Genomic DNA, 20,576 nt, shown 5'->3' with positions numbered 1-20,576 from the left:
ACTCTGAGCTATATCAATACTATTAGATTAGGTGTATTTGTTTTGATTTTTGATAATTTCGTTTGTTATTTTTCGCAATTTAGTATTTTTTATTTTTTTGTCATTTTAGACTATATTTTTTTTAGTAGTGTTCGGTTTTTTAATGTGTAATTTAGTTTTTTTAATTGGTAGTTATTTTAATTTTAGTATAATAGTTTAGTATAATAGTTATGCTAGGTTCATTGTTAGTTTAAACTTATGATTTTTTAATTTTACAGGTAAGTTTTTATTTATTTTAACCCTTTGAGTGCTAAGCTGAATTCTATATTTTTCTGTTTTTTACTATTTTAAAAAAACTTTTTTTTTACTTTTATATTTTTCCCCCCAGATCCCCAAGACTTATACCATTGGAAAAATTAGGCGATTACCTTTCCAATGGTAGGTCTTGGGGGTCTGTAACTGCTTAGATCCCTGAGATACAGGTTTCTAAGCAGCATGCCCCCTTTCCCTATACTTTGTATGGACAATTTTAAATAAAGTTGCACGGTGACGTCATCACGTCATTGCGCGTGATGTCACCACACGTAACGGGAAGCCCCGGCGATGCCTGTCACTATGCAGGCCCGATTGCCGGGGTAGGAGCTGGTGGGGGCCTCCAGATTGGAAAAAAGTAGTTGAGTGCTAATGACGGCTCTGAGCCGTCATTAGCACTCAAGGGGTTAAGATAGGGATATTGTAATTTTAATATAAAGTTAGGGGGTTGTTAGGTTTAGGGGTTAATAGTTTAATTTAGTTTTTTGCGATGTGGGGGGCTGGCGGTTTAGGGGTTAATAGATTTATTTAGTGGCGATGATGTGGGAGGCCAGAGGTTTAGGGGTTAATACATTTATTATAGTGGCTGCGTTGTTGGGGAGTGGTGCAATAGGGGTTAATAACTTTTATTAGTGGCGGCGATGTCGGGGAGCGACGGAATAGGGGTTAATAACTTTTATTAGTGGCGGCGATGTCGGGAGCAGCAGATTAGGGGTTAATAACTTTTATTAGTGGCGGTGATGTCATGGCAGCAGATTAGAGCTGTTTAGACTTGGGGTTTATGTTAGGGTGTTAGGTTTAAACATAACTTTTTTCCCCCCATAGACATCAATGGGGTTGCGTTATGGAGCTTTTCATTCCGCGCTTCATATGTTAGTTTTTTTTTTCTAACACTATCTCCCCATGATGTCTGTGGGGAAAGCATACACGAGCACGTCAAATCAGCCCTTGGATTTTGTGCGGTATGCAGCTTATTGCCACCATATCACACGCACAAGGAGGCTTTTCAGAAACTCGTAATGGCAGCGCTAAGGAGAGTGAAATAGCGCAACTTTTGTTGCATTTGTTTCGCACCCTGTTTAGCGCAAAATTCGTAATCTAGGTGTAGGTTATATAGTTTAACATCAGGGAAAGACATTCCTCCCTCTATTCTAAAATGAGATTTTTTTTTTCGAAAGCTAAAGCCCTTCATCTTTTACTTTAGAAGAACCTCACACATTTTTGTTTGAATAGTAACAAGTCTCTGCGTTTGATAAATAAAGATAAATTTTGTACTAAATATAGCAATTTGGGAAACGTCACCATCTTAATCAAGTCAATATTTTCGCAAAGATGTGGGGATAATTTAATTGTTAGGGTCTCTGGAAAATGTAATACCTAAATATTTTAATTCATCCTTTGTTTCTATAAACTGGCATTTTTTATAGCTACTTCTGTTTTATAGATAAAAACATTTCTGTTTTAGTTACATTTACTTTGTAACCAGAGAACAAACTAAACTTTTCTAAAATTGTAGTTAATATGGGAATGTTTTTCCTCGTACCTGCTATACCTAATACTCTCACCTTATGACTGCTCTAAGCAAACGCCAGAGTCTAATGGACTTTGTTTCTGCTAAAAGACAAGTGATTTGCGTAACCTCTTCTGTGACCATTAATCTGCAGTAGCTACTGTTCCTTTTATTTTTGACACTGTAAAGCTTTCAAGAAAGACTTTCATTGTCCTGTGTATCTGTTCCTGTATTCTGAGTTTCCCACACCCAAACCCTCACATTGCCATAGAGTACTGAAGAACATTTTTACAGTCCGGAACTTCTATGATCCTACCTAGATGTAATTATAAGCAATGGATACGAAGAGAATGAAACAAATTTGATATTAATAGACGTAAATTAGGAAGTATGTTCCTGGGAGATCTTGGAAAACTTAGATTTAGCAGTATGTTAAAGCTCGTAATGTGTAATACATATTTACTAGACTCTCTCTCTAGATTTGTAGTTTTCCAGACCAGCAGAGGGACAATCAAATAGTTATTGAGAAACGTTTTAATTATAATATACTCCATTCTAGAGTCTACTTACTCTAAGCTATATATTTTTATGAGTGCAATGTAATTGTAATCATATGTTTGTTTCATTTCTTATATACAAGTTTACACCCCGCAGGCCATCAGTGTGGGTTTCCTTTTCTTTCTCTGAGGCCTGTGGGTGATCTTGAAATCCTTAAAGGGACAGTCAAAACTAAAATTGTTATTGTTTAAAACGTTAGATAACGCCTTTTGTGCAAAGCTGGGGAATGGGTACCCAGCTTTGCACAACCAACATTGTTATTTTAATATACTTTATAACATTCAAACCTTTACATTTCTGCCTGTTTCTAAGCCACTATAGAGAGCATCTTAAAGGACCAGTCAACACATTAGATTTGCATAATCAACAAATGCAAGATAACAAGACAATGCATAGTCTGAACTGCAAATAAGTAGTAGATTTTTTTATAACAAATTTCAAAGTTATGTATATTTCCACTCCCCTTGTACCATGTGATAGCAATCAGCCAATCACAAATGCATATACGTATAGTCTGTGAATTCTTGCACATGCTCAGTAGGATCTTGTGACTCAAAAAGTGTAAATATAAAAGACTGTGCACATTTTTTTTAATGGAAGTAAATTGGAAAGTTGTTTAAAAGTACATGCTGTATCTGAATCATGAAAATTGTATTTAACCTGAGTGTCCCTTTAATAAGATGCTTTTTTATTTGCTCTTCACAACAGGAAACTGCTAGCTCCTCTTGGCCATATAGATCATATTTTCTCACACCCGTGGGTTCTGCACAACACAGCTAAAATGCAAGTCAATAGATAATAAATAAAAAGTCATGTGATCAGGGGGCTTTGATACAAGGTAATCACAGAGGATACAAGTATATTAATATAAACATGTTGGCTGTGCCAAACTGGGGAATGGGTAATAAAGGGATTGTCTATCTTTTTAAAGAATAACAATGTTTGAGTTGACTGTCCCTTTTATTTCCTCCAGTTGTTTATTGTTCTACATTTTGAGAGGTCTAAGAGTGACATCATATTACTTCAGGAGGTTGAAAATCGAGAGTTGCCTATTATTAATGATTTACTTATATTGTATTGATTATTTGATCTGTGAGTCATGTGCAACATATATTATTATTCTACTCTTATGATGTAACTTGTTTATATCGTCCTTTGTTTCTTTTTTGAGTATTCCATATAACCCTCAATAGAAAAATATTTTAGAAACCAAAACATAAATTTATTGAAATGCCACCTACAAATAATAATTATTAGAACTAATACCAGTGGCCACTGGAAGAAAAAAAATCCTGAATTCAAGAGCTCAAAAAAATGATCTAGTTCTTGGTTGTTGCAGATGGTAACAGATGCTGGAGTGCCCAGTAAAAAGAGCAATAATCATGCAGTGATTTCCATAAGTGATCATACAATTAAAGTAATACATTTGGCCTTATATAAAGTCAAGGCAAAACAACTCCACACAAAGAAAGACTGTCAAACATGCAGCAAAGTGAGTGGAAAAGCACAACTTGTAATTAAAGTATCCGGCAAAAGTAGAGGCAGCCAACATAAAGCAACGCAAATATCACAATGAAGCAGCATAACTTTAATAACTTTAGCAGGTTTGAAAGTTCACCAGCACAATTCGGTATGAGTTAGCCCCTCTTTCAGGGGAAAAACCTTCTGAGGACAATTCTTTTGCCTAAGGAACCCCACTGAGGGACCACACGCTGGTATATCTCACCACATCGATGTACGTCACCTCCTCCAATGAGGTACTAGCCTGCTGCTGTGTTCAATGCTGCTGGGTCCGCTTCTCTAAAAGGAGAATATCCCCTATGTTGTCAGAGACTATCCCCTGCTTGTAAAAATAAAGTGAGCAGATAGAGGATCCTTAAATGGCCATGGTAACCAGGACGTGCTCGGATGGCCCAACCGAATGTATAGTGGTAATGCAATACGTTGGGTTGCGCTTGTATTACAAGTTAAAAGTAAAAAGTTAGCACATGAGCGAAAAACATGCCCTATCTGAATCAGGAAAGTTGAATTTTGACTAGACTCTCCCTTTAAGATTCAGAGGGTGACACATCCTGAATTTTAATAAGACCACTGATGTGTGAATAAAATAAAGTGTATCACAATGATAAATAAAAACACAAAAATGTAACAACGTAAAAATAAAAAGTGTTATCCAATAAAATGTGTTATCAAATACAAATGCTTTCAAATACTGACCCTAAACAATACAAATATCAAAAGCTAGAGAGTTCTGGAAAAATCCTCAAAGGAAAGAATAGCTAGATACGTCCAGTGAAACGTACGTCGGAGTAAACTGCTTAACGGACTAGTTACACCGTGAAAACTGTGAAACAGCTGCTACAAAGCGTGTCATAAATTGCATATGCTGTACACCCTTAGTGACCTCTATATTTGCTTTTAATAAATTTTGTATGCTGTGAACCAGGAGCTTTTTATACATAAAGGAGTGCTTACGCTAGAGCTGGTCATAGCTCTATGACACTTGAGTAGGATTGACTCAAGTGTGGGATTGGTGCAATTTGTATGTACGGTGTTACGCTATGGTTATTTCTTTCTAATGACACGGTGAGTCCACAGATCATATAATTACTTTTGGGATATTCACCTCCTGGCCAGCAGGAGGCAGCAAAGAGCACCACAGCAAAGCTGTTAAATATCACCTCCCTTCCCTCCAACTCCAGTCATTCTCTTTGCCTACGTTAGAGTAAGGAAGTGGTAAAGTTAGGTGCTGGAAAGATTCTTCAATCAAGATTTTATTATTTTATTTGCAGTACAAGTATGTGCTGTTTTTACTCCAGGGTGTAGCTGTAGTCCATTTCAGTCTCTTCAGTAGAGCATTGGTGGCTTTTAAGCAAAGGGAACTTGTGGGACATAATTCTCACTGCGCCTCCCTCATATTTAAATAAAAGTTGCTGCCCTTATTATTATTTTCCACAGGTCAATGTGAGGGAAAGGACCTCTCCAAACCTAGTGAGCTGCATTGTTGCCAGGCAGATTTATTGAGGTAAGTGCTAATTTATTTTCTTAAGCAGCTTTAAGGAAAAAACATGGCACTTTACCATTTCCCTGACAGGGATATTTAATACATTACTCCTAGTGTTGTAAGGGGGATTATGTATGGCAGTTTTGCAGGCACTGGGGACTTGAGGAGAACTTGGCACATTTTGGTGGTTTTATTAGGGCTTGTGTGAGGTAAAAATGTATCTGTTGCACATTTATTTTTCTCTCACTTCCTGTATATGGAGGAGAGATATCTGCATCTTAATGTTTTTTAAATCAAACGGTTATTTGCTAGCCTGACATTTCTGAAACAGCTCCATTTTGAATTTAAGAATCAGTTATTTCATTATCCTGCTAGGATAGGCACCTCAGCAAAGCTATAGCTGAGGTGTAGAGGCTGTTTGAGGTGTTATTAAGACGTTTTTATTTCACATATCTTGAAAAATAAAGTAGTAACGTTTTTGTTTTTATTCAAAAAAATAAAGCAGTTTATTTTTTGCATTGCATCAAAAATAAAGCAGTTTCTTTTTAAAATTTAAAGAGACAGTAACGTTTTTTTCTTTATTAAATTTGTTAATAATTTAATTACTGTATTTATATTTATTCTGTTAAGATGGACAAAGACTCTGTTGTAGATTACAGATGTCCTTTATATTTGAATGCTAATATTGAACCACCAATTCCTTTTTGTTCCTCATGTGTTGAAAGAACTAAAAATTTTAAGGATAGACTTTTTGAGCCAATATTGTCTAAGACGTATGCTGTCCAGGAGTCTTCTGACAATGTTCAAAATATGCCGCATTTTTCTTCTCAGGTGTCCCAAATTTTAGTACCCATTAATTCAGTGCCCTGCGCTTCCTCTCAAGCTCCAGCTGGGGTCTCCTTGCAAGACATTGCTTCTCTCGTGTCTTCTGCAGTTCCTGATGCGTTGTCTGCTTTTCCCATGCTACAGGGAAAGTGCAAGAGGAAGTCTAAAGAATCAGTGCGTAAGGTGTCTGACTCGGTCGTGGCTATTCCGAATATTTTCTCTCATAGATCTGATGGGGAAGATTCTTCGGTAGCATCTGAGGGTGAGATCTCAGATTCTGACAGTGTAATTCCTTCCTCTGATGCTGAAGTTGTATCCTTCAGGTTTAAGCTAGAGCACCTCCGTTTACTACTCTAGGAGGTTTTGGCTACTCTGGACGACTCTGACATTACTGTCGTTGTCAACTCTAATCTAGCAAACTTAACAAGTACTATGATGTACCTTCTATGCTGGAATGTTTTCCCGCACCAAATCGGGCTACAGAAATTATTGTTAAGGAAGGGAGAAAGGTTTTCTCCTTCTCCTATTTTTAAGAAGATGTTTCTCATTGATGACTCTATTAACCCCTTAATGACCGGACCATTTTTCAGTTTTCTTACCCTTAATGACAATGGCTATTTTTACATTTCTGCAGTGTTTGTGTTTAGCTGTAATTTTCCTCTTACTCATTTACTGTACCCACACATATTATATACCGTTTTTCTCGCCATTAAATGGACTTTCTAAAGATACCATTTTTTTCATCACATCTTATAATTTAATATAAAAAATATATAAAATATGAGGAAAAAATGGAAAAAAACACACTTTTTCTAACTTTGACCTCCAAAATCTGTTACACATCTACAACCACCAAAAAACACCCATGCTAAATAGTTTCTAAATTTTGTCCTGAGTTTAGAAATACCCAATGGTTACATGTTGTTTGCTTTTTTTGCAAGTTATAGGGCAATAAGTACAAGTAGAACTTTGCTATTTCCAAACCACTTTTTTTCAAAATTAGCGCTAGTTACATTGGAACACTGATATCTGTCCGGAATCCCTGAATATCCCATGACATGTATATATTTTTTTTTAGAAGACAACCCAAAGTATTGATTTATGCCCATTTTGGTATATTTCATGCCACCATTTCACTGCCAAATGCGAGCAAATAAAAAAAATTGTTCACTTTTTCACAAATTTTGTCACAAACTTTAGGTTTCTCACTGAAATTATTTACAAACAGTTTGTGCAATTATGGCACAAATGGTTGTAAATGCTTCTCTGGGATCCCCTTTGTTCAGAAATAGCAGACATATATGGCTTTGGCGTTGCTTTTTGGTAATTAGAAGGCCGCTAAATGCAGCTGCGCACCACACGTGTATTATGCCCAGCAGTGAAGGGGTTAATTGGGGATCTTGTAGGGACCTTGAAGGGTTAATTTTAGCTTTAGTGTAGTGTAGTAGACAACCCAAAGTATTGATCTAGGCCCATTTTGGTATATTTCATGCCACCATTTCACCGCCAAATGCGAGCAAATAAAAAAAAAGTGAAATTTTTCACAATTTTAGGTTTCTCACTTAAATTATTTACAAACAGCTTGTGCAATTATGGCACAAATGGTTGTAAATGCTTCTCTGGGATCTCCTTTGTTCATAAATAGCAGACATATATGGCTTTGGCGTTGCTTTTTGGCAATTAGGAGGCCGCTAAATGCTGCTGCGCACCACACTTGTATTAAGCCCAGCAGTGAAGGGGTTAATTAGGTAGCTTGTAGAGAGCTTGCAGGGTTAATTTTAGCTTTAGTGTAGAGATTAGCCTCCCACCTGACACATCCCACCCCCTGATCCCTCCCAGACAGCTCTCTTCCCTCCCCCACCCCACAATTGTCCCCGCCATCTTAAGTACTGGCAGAAAGTCTGCCAGTACTAAAATAAAAGGTGTTTTTTTTTTGTTTTTGTTTTTTTTTAATTATTCAGCTGTGATGGACCCCTGCCTTAACCCCCAACCTCCCTGATCCCCCCAAACACCTCTCTAACCCTCCCCACCTACCTAATTGCCACCATCTTGGGCACTGGCAGCTGTCTGCCAGTACCCAGTTTTCCCCAAAAAATAAAGTGTTTTGTTACATGTTTTATTTTTATTTTTTCTGTAGTGTAGCTGCCCCAACCCCCCCCCCCCCCAGATCCAGATCCTGATATTGATCATTTATTTGAAAAATTCTGCCCCCCTCCCTCTTACCAAAATTCATTGGTGGCAGTGCCAATGATTGCTGCGCGCGTGCACGCAGCCCCCGCACACTCCCGGCATCCGGCGTGCACAATGCACTTGAAGGAACCGGATGCCGGGTAGCGATGGGCCACCCACCCTCCTCCCTGTAAGCTCCCACCCACCAACGAACGGCCGCATCGCTACCGGTGAAGAGAGGGCCACAGAGTGGCTCTCTCTGCATCGGATGCTTTCTAAAGGGTATTGCAGGATGCCTCAATATCGAGGCATCACTGCAATACCCTGAGAGCTGCTGGAAGCGATTGCGATCGCTTCCAGCACTCTCTAAGACAACTGACGTACCAGGTACGTCCATTGTCACTAACTGCAAGTTTTTGCAGGACGTACCTGGTACGTCAGTTGTCATTAAGGGGTTAAGGAGTCTTGGCAAACGGTCCCCAAGGTGGAAGGGGCTATTTCCACTTTAGTTAAGAGAACTACTATTCCCATAGAGGATAGCTGTTCTTTTAAGGATTCTATGGATAAGAAACTGGAGGGTTTTCTTAAGAAAATGTATGTTTACCAGGGGTTACAATGGCAACCTGCGGTGTGTATTGCTACCGTTTGTAGTGCGGCGGCATACTGGTTTGATGCGCTGTCTGATTCCATTCAAACAGACACTCCCCTTGATGAGATCTAAGACAGGATCAATGCTCTTAAATTGGCTAATTCTTTTAATTCTGATGCTTCCCTTCAAGTTATAAAATTGGGAGCAAAGATTTCTAGTTTTGCCATTCTGGCTCGCAGAGCTTTATGGTTGAAATTTTGGTCTGCAGATGTGTCCTCTAGGTCTAGGCTTTTGGCTATTCGTTACAAGGGTAAGACTTTGTTTGGCCCAGCCTTGGCTGAGATTATTTCTGACATTACAGGAGGAAAAGGACATCTCCTTCCTCAGGATAAGAGAAATAAGCAGAAGGGACTTCAGAGTAATTTTCGTTCCTTTCGAAACTTCAAGGGTAAACCTTCTCCTCCCTCTACAAAACAGGAACAGTCCAAACCTGCCTGGAGACCCAACTAATCTTGGAATAAGAGAAAGCAATCAAAGTCAGCATGAAGGGTCTGCCCCCGATCCAGGACCAGATCTTGTGGGTGGCAGACTTTCCTTTTTCGCTCAGGCTTCGGTTCAGGATGTTCAGGATCCTTGGGCGATAGACATCGTGCACCAAGGATACAAACTAGAATTCAAGACCCTTCCCCCCCAGGGGCAGATTTCTTCTCTCAAGATTATCTGTCGACCAGATAAAAAGAGGCATTCTTACGTTGTGTTCGGGATCTATCCGTACCTTCATGTTCCCATCCACAGGGATCATCACAAGTTTCTGAGATTTGCCTTTTTCCACAAACACTTTCAGTTTGTGGCTCTTCCCTTCGGACTTGCTACAGCTCCCAGAATTTTTTCAAAGGTTCTGGGATCTCTGTTGGCAGTGCTCCGGTTACAGGGTATTGCAGTGGTGCATTATCTAGACGACATTCTGGTTCAGGCCCAGTCCTTTCAACTAGCTATCTCCCACACAGAGATGCTTTTATCCTTCCTGCATTCTCATGGTTGGAAGGTGAATCTGGAAAAGAGTTCCTTAATTCCATCTACAAGGGTAGTCTTCTTGGGAACCATAATAGATTCAGTTCTAATGAAGATATTTCTGACAGAGGTCAGAAAATCCAAGATTTTCGATTCTTGTCTGTCTCTTCAGTCCTCTCCTCAGCCATCAGTGGCTCAATGTATGGAGGGGATTATGCAGATCTGTCTCCGTGAATTCATTTGGATCAGATGACAAGAGATTATCTTCCTTGGTGGTTGTCTCAGGATCATTTCTCCCAGGGAACCTTTTTTTGCAGACCTAACTGGGTGATAGTGACAACGGACACCAGCCTGATAGGTTGGGGAGCAGTCTGGGGCCTCCTAAGGGCTTAGGCGACATGGACTCGGGAAAATCTGTTCTCCCCATAAACATTCTAGAGCTAAAAGCATTCTTCAATTCTGGCCTCAGTTAGCTTCTGCCCGGTTTATCAGATTTCAGTCGGACATCATAACCTCAGTGGCTTACATCAAACATCAGGGTGGAACTCGGAGTTCTTTGGCCATGAAAGAGGTGTCTAAGATTATTCAGTGGGCAGAGACCCACAACTGTTGTCTATCTGCGATCCACATTCCAGGAGTGGACAATTGGGAAGCGGATTTTCTGAGCAGACAGACCTTTCACCCGGGAGAATGGGAATTACATCCGGAAGTGTTTTCCAACTTGATTCTCAAATGGGGACAGCCGGATCTAGATCTCATGGCATCTCGTCAGAATGCCAAGCTCTCAAGGTACGGGTCGAGGTCCAGGGACCATCAGGCGGTTCTGATAGATGCTTTGGCAGTTCCTTAGAACTTCAGTCTTGCATACCTATTTCCTCTGTTGGCTCTCCTTCCTCGAGTCATTGCTCGGATCAAGCAAGAGAGAACATTGGTGATTCTCATTGCTCCGGCGTGGCCTCGCAGGATTTGGTATGCAGACCTAGTAGAGATGTCATCTCTCCCCCCTTGGGAGGGCCCTTCCTTCATCCAAATCTAGTTTCTCTGAAGCAGACTGCTTGGAGATTGAGCTCTTAATTTTATCTAAGCACGTTTTTTTGGATTCGGTCATTGAGACCATGATTCAGGCTCGCAAGCCTGTTACCAGGAAAATTTACCATAAGATATGGCGAAAATATCTGTATTGGTGTGAATCCAAAGGCTATTCTTGGAGTAGAGTTCGGATTCTAGGATTTTATCTTTCCTCCAAGAAGGTTTGGAGAAGGTTTTTATCGGCAAGTTCCCTGAAGGGTCAGATTTCTGCCTTGTCTATTTTGTTACATAAACGTCTGGCAGAGGTTCCAGATGTTCAATCGTTCTGTCAGGCCTTGGTCAGAATCAGGCCTGTGTTCAAACCTGTTACTTCTCCCTGGAGTCTTAATCTTGTGCTTAAGTTTCTTCAGCAGGCTCTGTTTGAGCCTATGCATTCCTTAGATATTAAGTTGTTATCTTGGAAGGTTTTGTTTCTTGTTGCTATTTCTTCTGCTCATAGAGTCTCTGAGCTCTCCGCTTTACAGTATGAGTCTCCGTACCTTATTTTTCATTCGGATACAGTTGTTTTACGTACTAAATTAGGTTTTCTTCCTAAAGTAGTTTCAGATCGGAACATTAATCAGGAGATTGTTCCTTCTTTATGTCTTAATCCTTCTTCTCTTAAGGAACGTCTTCTGCACAACCTAGAGGTGGTTAGTGCTCTGAAATTCTATTTACAGACAACTAAGGATTTTCGTCAGTCTTCTGCTCTGTTTTAAAAACAGCAGAAAAAGGAGAGAGGCGCCGTATGTGTGAATCAATCAACAACTGAAGGAGAGTACAAAGATAGTACAGGGTACTCACATTCTGTGAAGGCACTCCATGTGCCAATAGTTACAGGCTGGTTTTCAACAGCAGACCAGCTAGCTGATACAAGCAGTAGCTAGCTGGTCTGCTGTTGAAAACCAGCCTGCAACTATTGGCACATTGGAGTGCCTTCACAGAATGTGAGTACCCTGTACTATCTTTGTACTCTCCTTCAGTTGTCGATTGATTCACACATACGGTGCCTCTCTCCTTTTTCTGTTGTTTTTAGAGCTGTTAACCACACATTTTTTTATATGTTATAAACCTCAGGCACCTCTGCACCTTGTTGCTTCCTTTCTCTCCTTCAGTCAATGACTGGAGTTGGAGGGAAGGGAGGTGATATTTAACAGCTTTGCTGTGGTGCTCTTTGCCGCCTCCTGCTGGCCAGGAGGTGAATATCCCAAAAGTAATTATATGATCTGTGGACTCACCGTGTCAAGAAATAAATAAATTTATCAGGTAAGCATAAATTTCGTTTTCTTTCCTTTGAGGCTTTTTCCTGAGGATAATTAAGAATAAAGACTGTTTTTTTTCTCACATCAGAGGACTCTCTGGCTTGTGATATTTGTATAGTTTATGGTTGATATTTCAAAGTATTTGTATTTGATAACACATTTTATTAGATAACATATTTTATTTTCACTGATGTGTGAATACCAGGAATGTTCTGTGCCAGATAATCCAGGCTATATCTACTAAAGTATGAGTCTATTTTAAAAGTTGTCCCTCGGCAAGTGATTGCATTTAACAGTTGTTAGTTTTTCTTTGTTTTTCAAAAAAACATAATCTATGTGCAGATCTGGGAAGGGTGACTGTTATTACTAAGACGTTTGCACAACAATTCCATATTTAAATTTGATGCTTAAAGATATTCAATACCAGTTCAAGGACAGGCAAATTGGCAGCATACATTAGAGAAAAGGTGAATTAGTGCTTTATTATAATAACCTACAGTTATGGTTGGGAATTTAGTGATTGCTAAATTTTTCCTCCCGGCGTTGAAGTCCTCATCCAAGCGGTGAGAAGTCTTCATAGAATGAGAGCTGCTTAAATCCTATTGGCTGATTTGAACAGCCAATAGGATTTTAGCAGCCATAATTCCTATTGGCTGATTCAAATTTTTCAGCCAATAGGAATGCAAGGGACGCCATCTTGAATCGCGTCCCTTGCATTGAAGATTCAGTGTACGGCGACGACCGTATGAAGAGGATGCTCCTCACAGATGTCTTCAGGATGGACCCGCTCTGCGCCACCGGGATCAAGATAGAAGATGCCATCTGGATAAAGATTGAAGAGGCCGTCTGGATGAAGACTTCTCACCGCTTGGATGAGGACTTCAACGCCGGGATGAAAATCATTCAAGCGGGACTTCAAAAACTGTAAATGGATCGTCGGGGGTTAGTGTTAGGCTTTTTTAAGGTTTATTTTTGAGTGGGTGTTTCTTTAGTTTAGGGTTTGGGCAGTAAAAAAAAAAAATGCCCTTTTAAGGGCAATGCCCATACAAATGCCCTTTTCAGGGCAATGGCTAGCTTAGGTATTTTTAGAATTTGTTTTTTTATTTTGGATGGTTGGTTGGGTGGTGGGTTTTTCTGTTCGGGGGGTCTTTGTTTTTCTTTTACAGGTAAAAGAGCTGATATCTTTGGGGCAATGCCCCACAAAAAGCCCTTTTAAGGGCTATTGGTAGTTTATTGTAGGCTAGGTTTTTTTTTAATTTTGAGTGGGCTTTGATAGCGCTATTAGATTAGGTGTAATTAATTTTTAGTTTTGATAATTTCGTTTTTTATTATTTGTAATTTAGTGTAAGGCAGCTTAAGTTTTATTTTCACATGTTAGCTCTAGTTTAATTATGTTAAAGTTAGGGGGTGTTAGGGTTACGTTAAGGTTAGGGTTACGTTAGGTTTAGGTTTATGGGGTTAATAGATCTATTTAGTGATAGTGATGTGGGAGGCCAGAGGTTTTGGGAGTAATAACTTTATTTAGTTTTGGTGATATCAGTGAGCGGCGGAATAGGGGTTACTAACTTTAATATAGTGGCGGCGATATCGGGAGCAGCAGATTAGGGGTTGATAGATTTATTTAGGTGGCGGCGATATCGGGGGCGGCAGATTAGGGGATAATAACATTATGTAGGTGACGGTGATGTCGGTGGGGGCAGATTATGGGTGTTTAGACTCGGGGTTTATGTTAGGGTGTTAGGTTTACACATTAGTTTTCTTTCCCCATAGACATCAATGAAGCTGCGTTAAGGAGCTTTTCTTTCCGCGATCGCAGGTGTTAGGTTTTTTTCTGACACCTTCTCCCCATTGATGTCTATTGGGGAAGCGTGCAAAAGCCCGTCAAAACAGCGTTTGTATTTTGGTGCGGTATGGAGCTCAACGCAACCATATCGCCCGCACAAGCCGGGTTTTTTAAAACTTGTAATGGCTGCGCTATAGGGGGTTAAATAACTTTTGTTGCGTTCGTTAATTTCCCTATATCGCTCAAAACTCGCAATCTAGCCGAATATGAGTAGACCCTAGTAGTTTTAGGTTATTAGCCATCATCACAGTATATGCTATAGGGTCACTTTTTGTTGTCTACAATCAACACTGTTGAATCTTGAATCCAAAGCTCGTTTGTGGGACAGTGACCAGTGGGACTGAAAAGGACAATATTATTTTACATTAAAAAAATCATAAATGTCTTAATATTATGGAAGACGAGCATATCCACCAAGAAAAGGCTTTAATCAATGCTGTGGTAATTACATTAATCATATGTGGGTCTCTGAGATGTTAATGTGACATAAAATGAAACAGTATGGAGGAGATATACAGCCTCAGCATACTAATGACATTGGTACCTTGTGCACGTATCCATTGCTGCTCTCAGAGGTTATATGGGCAGTGTCTGCTGCATGAACAAACACTATGTAGTATCTTGCCTGTCGATTAAACTAGTGCATGAGTATACTTTCCAACATTTGTTTATGCACCTGGGAGCCTTTTGTAATTGTATTGCATTAGTATGTTGGGGCTATACATCCTATTGTTAGATGTTAAGTTCCTTTAAGTGAAAAAAAGAAAAGGAAAGGAATAAAAGCACACAGCATGAGAGAGAAGAAAAGGCACGAGGAATAAAACAGATAAGTAGAAAAAGCAATATGACTGTGTGCCAAGTGGGCTTGTGTACACGTAGCCTATACCAATAGAAAATATTATACCTGTTATACCACTTAAATAAGGAGATCTATAAAATAATGGTGTCATTTATATCGGATGAACAGAAGGTTTATTAGAAGAATGGACTAGTTAACAGTATTAAATGCAGCAGATTGCTGAGAGGTAAAGAAAATACCCATTTAGGTAGGGACGTGGATGCTTTTGTAAGAAAAAATAGGAAACAAACTAGAGTGATAAATGAATGCAGAGGTTTTTGTAAGAAACAGGTAAAGAGGTAGGGAAGGGGGGGGGTTCTCTTGTGTCTTCATCACTACACTACATAGCAAGGTACTTCTGATTAGCTGGTATCTTTGTATTATCTGCATTGCTCTTAGATATATTAAAACCATAAAGTTAATTTTTAAAAAACCCATAAAGTTGGTAGAGTAAAATGCAGTAAACAATGGAATCTTTTTTCTTATAGGGAAGAAAATTGGAACTTCCTTGCAGAGTATGATTCAATGGTAAGTCTATTTTTATTCATTTTATTTTATTCCTTGGATGCTTTTATGAATAAGGTTACATCTGCTGTATCCCACACCTGCTGTTTGATTTGGTGGTTGTATCATTGTCATTCTGTAGGAAGATATTTATTGTCTTCTACTGAGTCTTTCCACAGAGGTGACTTAAGTTATAACAATACACAATCACACAGCATTGAAGAGATTTACACATATATCAGTAGAAAGCAGTGGGGTATTTAGTATTTTTTCTGTCCTAGACATTGGGAAATGCCACAACAATTTTAGCTCATAGATGCCTCATATATTTCTCACATCTGGAGGCCAAGGAGGTATGGAGGGGTCATGTATCTGAACTAGACAACCACAGTTAATAGAATGCAATAAAATTGAGAAACAAAACCTTTTACATAGAAGAGGCAAAGCACCATGCGCCTCAACATTTGCAGCTGACCCTAAATTTGGTTTGGCTTGGCACAAGCCCAGTTGGTCTTGGTTAAAATAAACCATTGATAAAAATACTACAAAAAGCTTACAATATTATTAGAATGTAGACACCATACACATATGACCCCTTTAAAAGCTCTCCCAAAAATACATTGGGTTTACTGGACATCAAGCCAAGGTTTAGGTGGGTGCTGCAACTTAAACCCTTTGGTCCAAATTGATCAAAACATGAATTGTAAAATGCCAATGTAAGCAGAGATTAACAGCTGCAAAGTGAGCATTATCAAATCAAATATAAAGTCAAAGGGGCATATTTATGAAAGTGCAAGCGGACATGATACTACGTAGCGTATCATGTCCGCTGCACATTGATATGCTGTTGGCATTTATCATTGCGCAAGCAGTTCACCAGAACACACACAAACAATCTCATACACACACACGTCTCTATGACGTTTGTGAGAAAAATTAAAGGGACACAAAACCCAATTTCTTTTAATAGGAGTAAAATTGTATGCTCTATCTGAATCATGAAAGAAAATATTTGGTTTATGTTATGTGTCCCTTTAATGACAATATTCATTCAATAAGGCTGTTTGGATGGATTGAAACAGGGTTTGACAGACATCCCAAAGACAAGTTAATGCAGTCGGAAGTATGGCTTTACTCATTTATTGTTATGGCCTAGAATGATACAACAGTTAGTTGGAATGCAGTAATCTGTGTGATAAGCTGATTATCAAAACTGTATTCTACAGCAGGGAATGGACTCAAACTCATATAATGTCAGCCACCTCCTAAAGCAAAGGGGGAAATGATTTCCACTAAATCCAAACATTTTCTATAACATGGTATTGAAATTAACAGAGGATGAAATAAACGGTCACTACATATATGAGTATCAAACATGTTCAATATTATATAAAGTCACAGGAATTAAATACATTGCAGTTTATGTTGTATTCCCAGCTACAATTCCATATTTGTAATTTGATATAATGCTATTTAAGTTTTGTATGAATATATGATTAACAATGCAACATTATTTTTCTTCATTTATTTTTCTTCATGTAGGGCAATAAAAAGGAGGAGGAGCCCCTACCAGAACATGCGCCTATTTTTTCTGCACACTCACCCAATACAACCAATGAAAATATTGGTAGTAGGATAAACACAGACCTGGGTCAAACTCTAATACACATGGACTATTTTCTCACTGGTGGAAATCAAAAGAAGAAACTTGGACATGAACTTTTACCATGTTAGAATAAAATCATTTTAAAGTTCATGAAAATTGTGCTTGGGGCTCGGGGTATCTTAATAGCATGCAAAAAAATACCACTTTTACTGTATCATCAAGAAAATTGGTGAATTTGGAGGGTGCATTTTTACATTTCAGTAGATGAACTCCTTTGTTGTCAGCTCTGCTCAAATGCCATGTGATCAGAATGTTACTAACCTGGGTAGTATTGTTAACCCTTAGGCTGCCAAAGAGGGCATCAACACTTGTTTTCGATAAAAACTACTCTCTCTCTCATAATCAAGAATCCCTCTGCCTAAAACTGAACCATTTATGTTGTGGCTAAAATGATGGAAAGAACATTATGGGCTAGATTACAAGTGGAGCGCTAAATATAGCTTGCGTGCAAGTGAAATTAGCACTCCCTTTTGTAATACCAGTGCAAGCTAATATTGGTATTACACGATAAGACGTCATCAGAAACTAAACACAGTGAAGCGGGAGTAAGTCGCAAAGCGATTGCAGCATTTTTAATATATGTATATGCTTATATACAAATATATGTATGTGTTAAAATGTATATATACACATATTAACACATAAATACATATATATATATATATATATATATATATATATATATATATAACCATAGTAACAAAGAAAGCACTCTCCGTTTACAATTTCGTTTATTGGTAAACGTTTACCAATAAACGAAATTGTAAACGGAGAGTGCCTTCTTTGTTACTATGGTTATGTGAATGCTTTGGAAGCGCACCCCGGCAGTTGAAAATTACAGAGTGCTGGTTCCCTGCTTATGTGGTTATATATATATTTATATATAAACACTTGTAATGGCTGGTTATTTATGGCGCGCCCGCAAACATGCAAATTTGCCCGTTTGCAGGTGCACGATAATTTTGTGCTCCACTTGTAATCTAGCCCTATATTATAGGCATTATAAGTGACAACACTTTTGTACAATTTCATGGCAGCCCTGTTCAGACCACCAGTAACTCTCTAGTCTCCTTGTACATGAGTCTGATTGCTCTGATTAGAAACATCCAACGGCTGTAATTTGTGCTGCTTTTCCCTAGGCTTTTTTTTTTTTATTTATTTATTTTAACGTCTATCCAGTAGCAATATGTGAAAGAGTTGCACATCTACATATTTCACTTATGTAGCTTGTTAATATAACAATCTTTGATCCACCTTGAAAACTAGCTTAAGATTGGTAAAATTCCACCTTTATTAAATGACGCAGTTATATTTAAAAAAAATAATTACAAAAAAATAAGCAAGCAACATTTCTTTATCTCCTTAAAAAACTTAAATATAAATTAGAAGAGCTCAAAACCTGAATGCATTCCGAGTTAGCATCAGTTGATAAGAAAATGTAGTGCTGGTATTCCTTTAAATTAACCTGCGTTAACACATTTTGGTGCAAAAAGGTTTATACAGCGTCATGTTTTGCTTCAGGTATGGTTCATCTTTTGTGCATTATACATTTCCCTTATACATAATGTTCAGTGACCATGTTAGCGGGAATTAAATGAATACTCCTGATAAATTAATGTAAAGTAAGAAAACACCTGTAGGCTCAAAGCCGTTTCTTTCCTGATATCAGATCTCTCAGGTAGGAACAGTCCTCTGTGCTCTGTCCCTTTGAGGTGGTCTGAACAGGTAACATTTGCTATTTCATAGGACAAAATAAATGTAAAGGAACAATATGAAAACTATGACATACACTCCAACAGGTAAAACTGAACTTTTGGGACACATTAAAGGGGAATCAATTTTATACTACAATGTCCCTGTCATCATTCAGATAGAACATACAATTTAATAACAAACAAAAAAAGACATATTTACAAAAGTACCTTTTTCTCTCTGCATCCTTTGTTAAAACTTAACTCCTTTCTATGAGGGTATAGATATTCTCATTGTATGCAGCAATATTTATTACAGTGCTATACTCAAAATATGTGCACGCTCCTTAGTTTATTTCAGTATGTTCTCATGGGAAGGAGCTAGAATGCCAAGATAAAGGGTAGATTTGTTCACAAACTTTTAAGTTCTTTATAAAAAAAAAAATTTGGTCAAACTTCTAACAAGCGAGGTCCACAGATCAATATTTTAGAAGCTTTTAGGGCTGCACATAAATTTATGGCTAGTAAACACTAATATACACCAGTGCACAGGACTAGGAGGGCCACAAAAACAGTGCAATACACACTTAGGGCTAGATTTATTAAGCCCCTACGGCAGCAAGTTCTCTCAAGAACTTGCTCGCCGGGATTTATCAAGCAGCGGTCACCAGACCGCTGCTTCCCTAACATCTACGCCACCTCTATTGTGGCGAAATTCAATCTCCTCGGTTGAGTCCGACTGAGGAGATTGACAGCTCCTGGCCGCGCGTGATTGGCTGTGCGCGGGCAGGGGGCGGGATTGCACGCGAGTGCAAAATTGCGCTCGTGTGCAATGTTAATTACCTGCGGGTAATTTCGCCCCGCCACAGGCGAGCTGAGGTGTACAGGGGCGCGTATACGCGCCCCTGTACGCCTCAGCGTTCATAAATCTAGCCCTTAGTTCTGTTTTTTCCCAGGTGCAGTGGGCTATACCTGGTCAGCTGGTCATCCCCTGTCTAAATCATAAGAGCTTCATTTTGACTTCCACTTCAACTTAAAAATAAAACAGTTAATAAAGTCTTCTCTTAAATCAATAGAAACAATGTGCAGGGGAGTGTAGAATAGAAAACAAAATGTGCACTATACTTCCATTAGCAAAAATGCTTATAGTAAAAGTTGTTAGGGTTTCTCAGTGGCATATGCACATATGCTGTGAGTGCCCTGTGCACCAGCATTTAAATGCCATGCCTGCTTAGTCAGCAGTGGCCTGTATGACACAAATTAAATACTCACTGTTGCAACACACACTACTGCTAGCTCTCTGACAAGGGCACTCACAGCATATCTGTGTATGCTGCTAAAACAGTAATGATTTCTTGTTAATGAAAGTATATTACAAACATTTTTCAATTTTGACCTTTTTGTTCCTTTAATTGTTCCCACCACAATAACAGTCTAAGACCTCACAGCACTCCACTTTCCTAAATTGTAAGACAATTCAATTCCTAATAAAATATACAGTACCTAGTCCTACTGTTTATTTCCTAGAATCTTCACATGAGCCGTATTATTTTAAAGTAACCTCTTCCTGCTTGACTGATGATCGTGTTTCATGACCAGGGTAAAATAAGGCACATCCCTTTTAAATAAATAACATACTAAACCATACATTTATGCTCGAGTTTGTCCTTACCAAAGCAGAAAAAAAGCCTTAGAATTCTGATTTCAACATCTAGAATAAAACTCATGAAAAGTAATCTTAACGCGT

At 38.6% G+C, this 20,576-nt stretch overlaps 1 protein-coding gene across 1 annotated transcript in view; it reads left to right on the top strand.

The window, feature by feature from the left end:
- C4H2orf50 (chromosome 4 C2orf50 homolog) overlaps window positions 1-17,256 on the top strand; it is a 60,433-nt gene extending 43,177 nt beyond the window's left edge. Inside the window, exons 2-3 of the mRNA XM_053708941.1 lie at window positions 15,457-15,496; window positions 17,015-17,256. Coding sequence (XP_053564916.1) covers window positions 15,457-15,496; window positions 17,015-17,206 — 232 coding nt within the window. The 3' untranslated portion in view covers window positions 17,207-17,256. The remainder of the gene's footprint in view (window positions 1-15,456; window positions 15,497-17,014) is intronic.
- The last annotated feature ends 3,320 nt before the right edge of the window (window positions 17,257-20,576 follow it).

Source organism: Bombina bombina, chromosome 4, assembly GCF_027579735.1.
Source record: "Bombina bombina isolate aBomBom1 chromosome 4, aBomBom1.pri, whole genome shotgun sequence".
In the NCBI taxonomy this organism is placed as follows: domain Eukaryota; kingdom Metazoa; phylum Chordata; class Amphibia; order Anura; family Bombinatoridae; genus Bombina; species Bombina bombina.
This window is presented reverse-complemented; position numbering and strand designations above follow the sequence as displayed.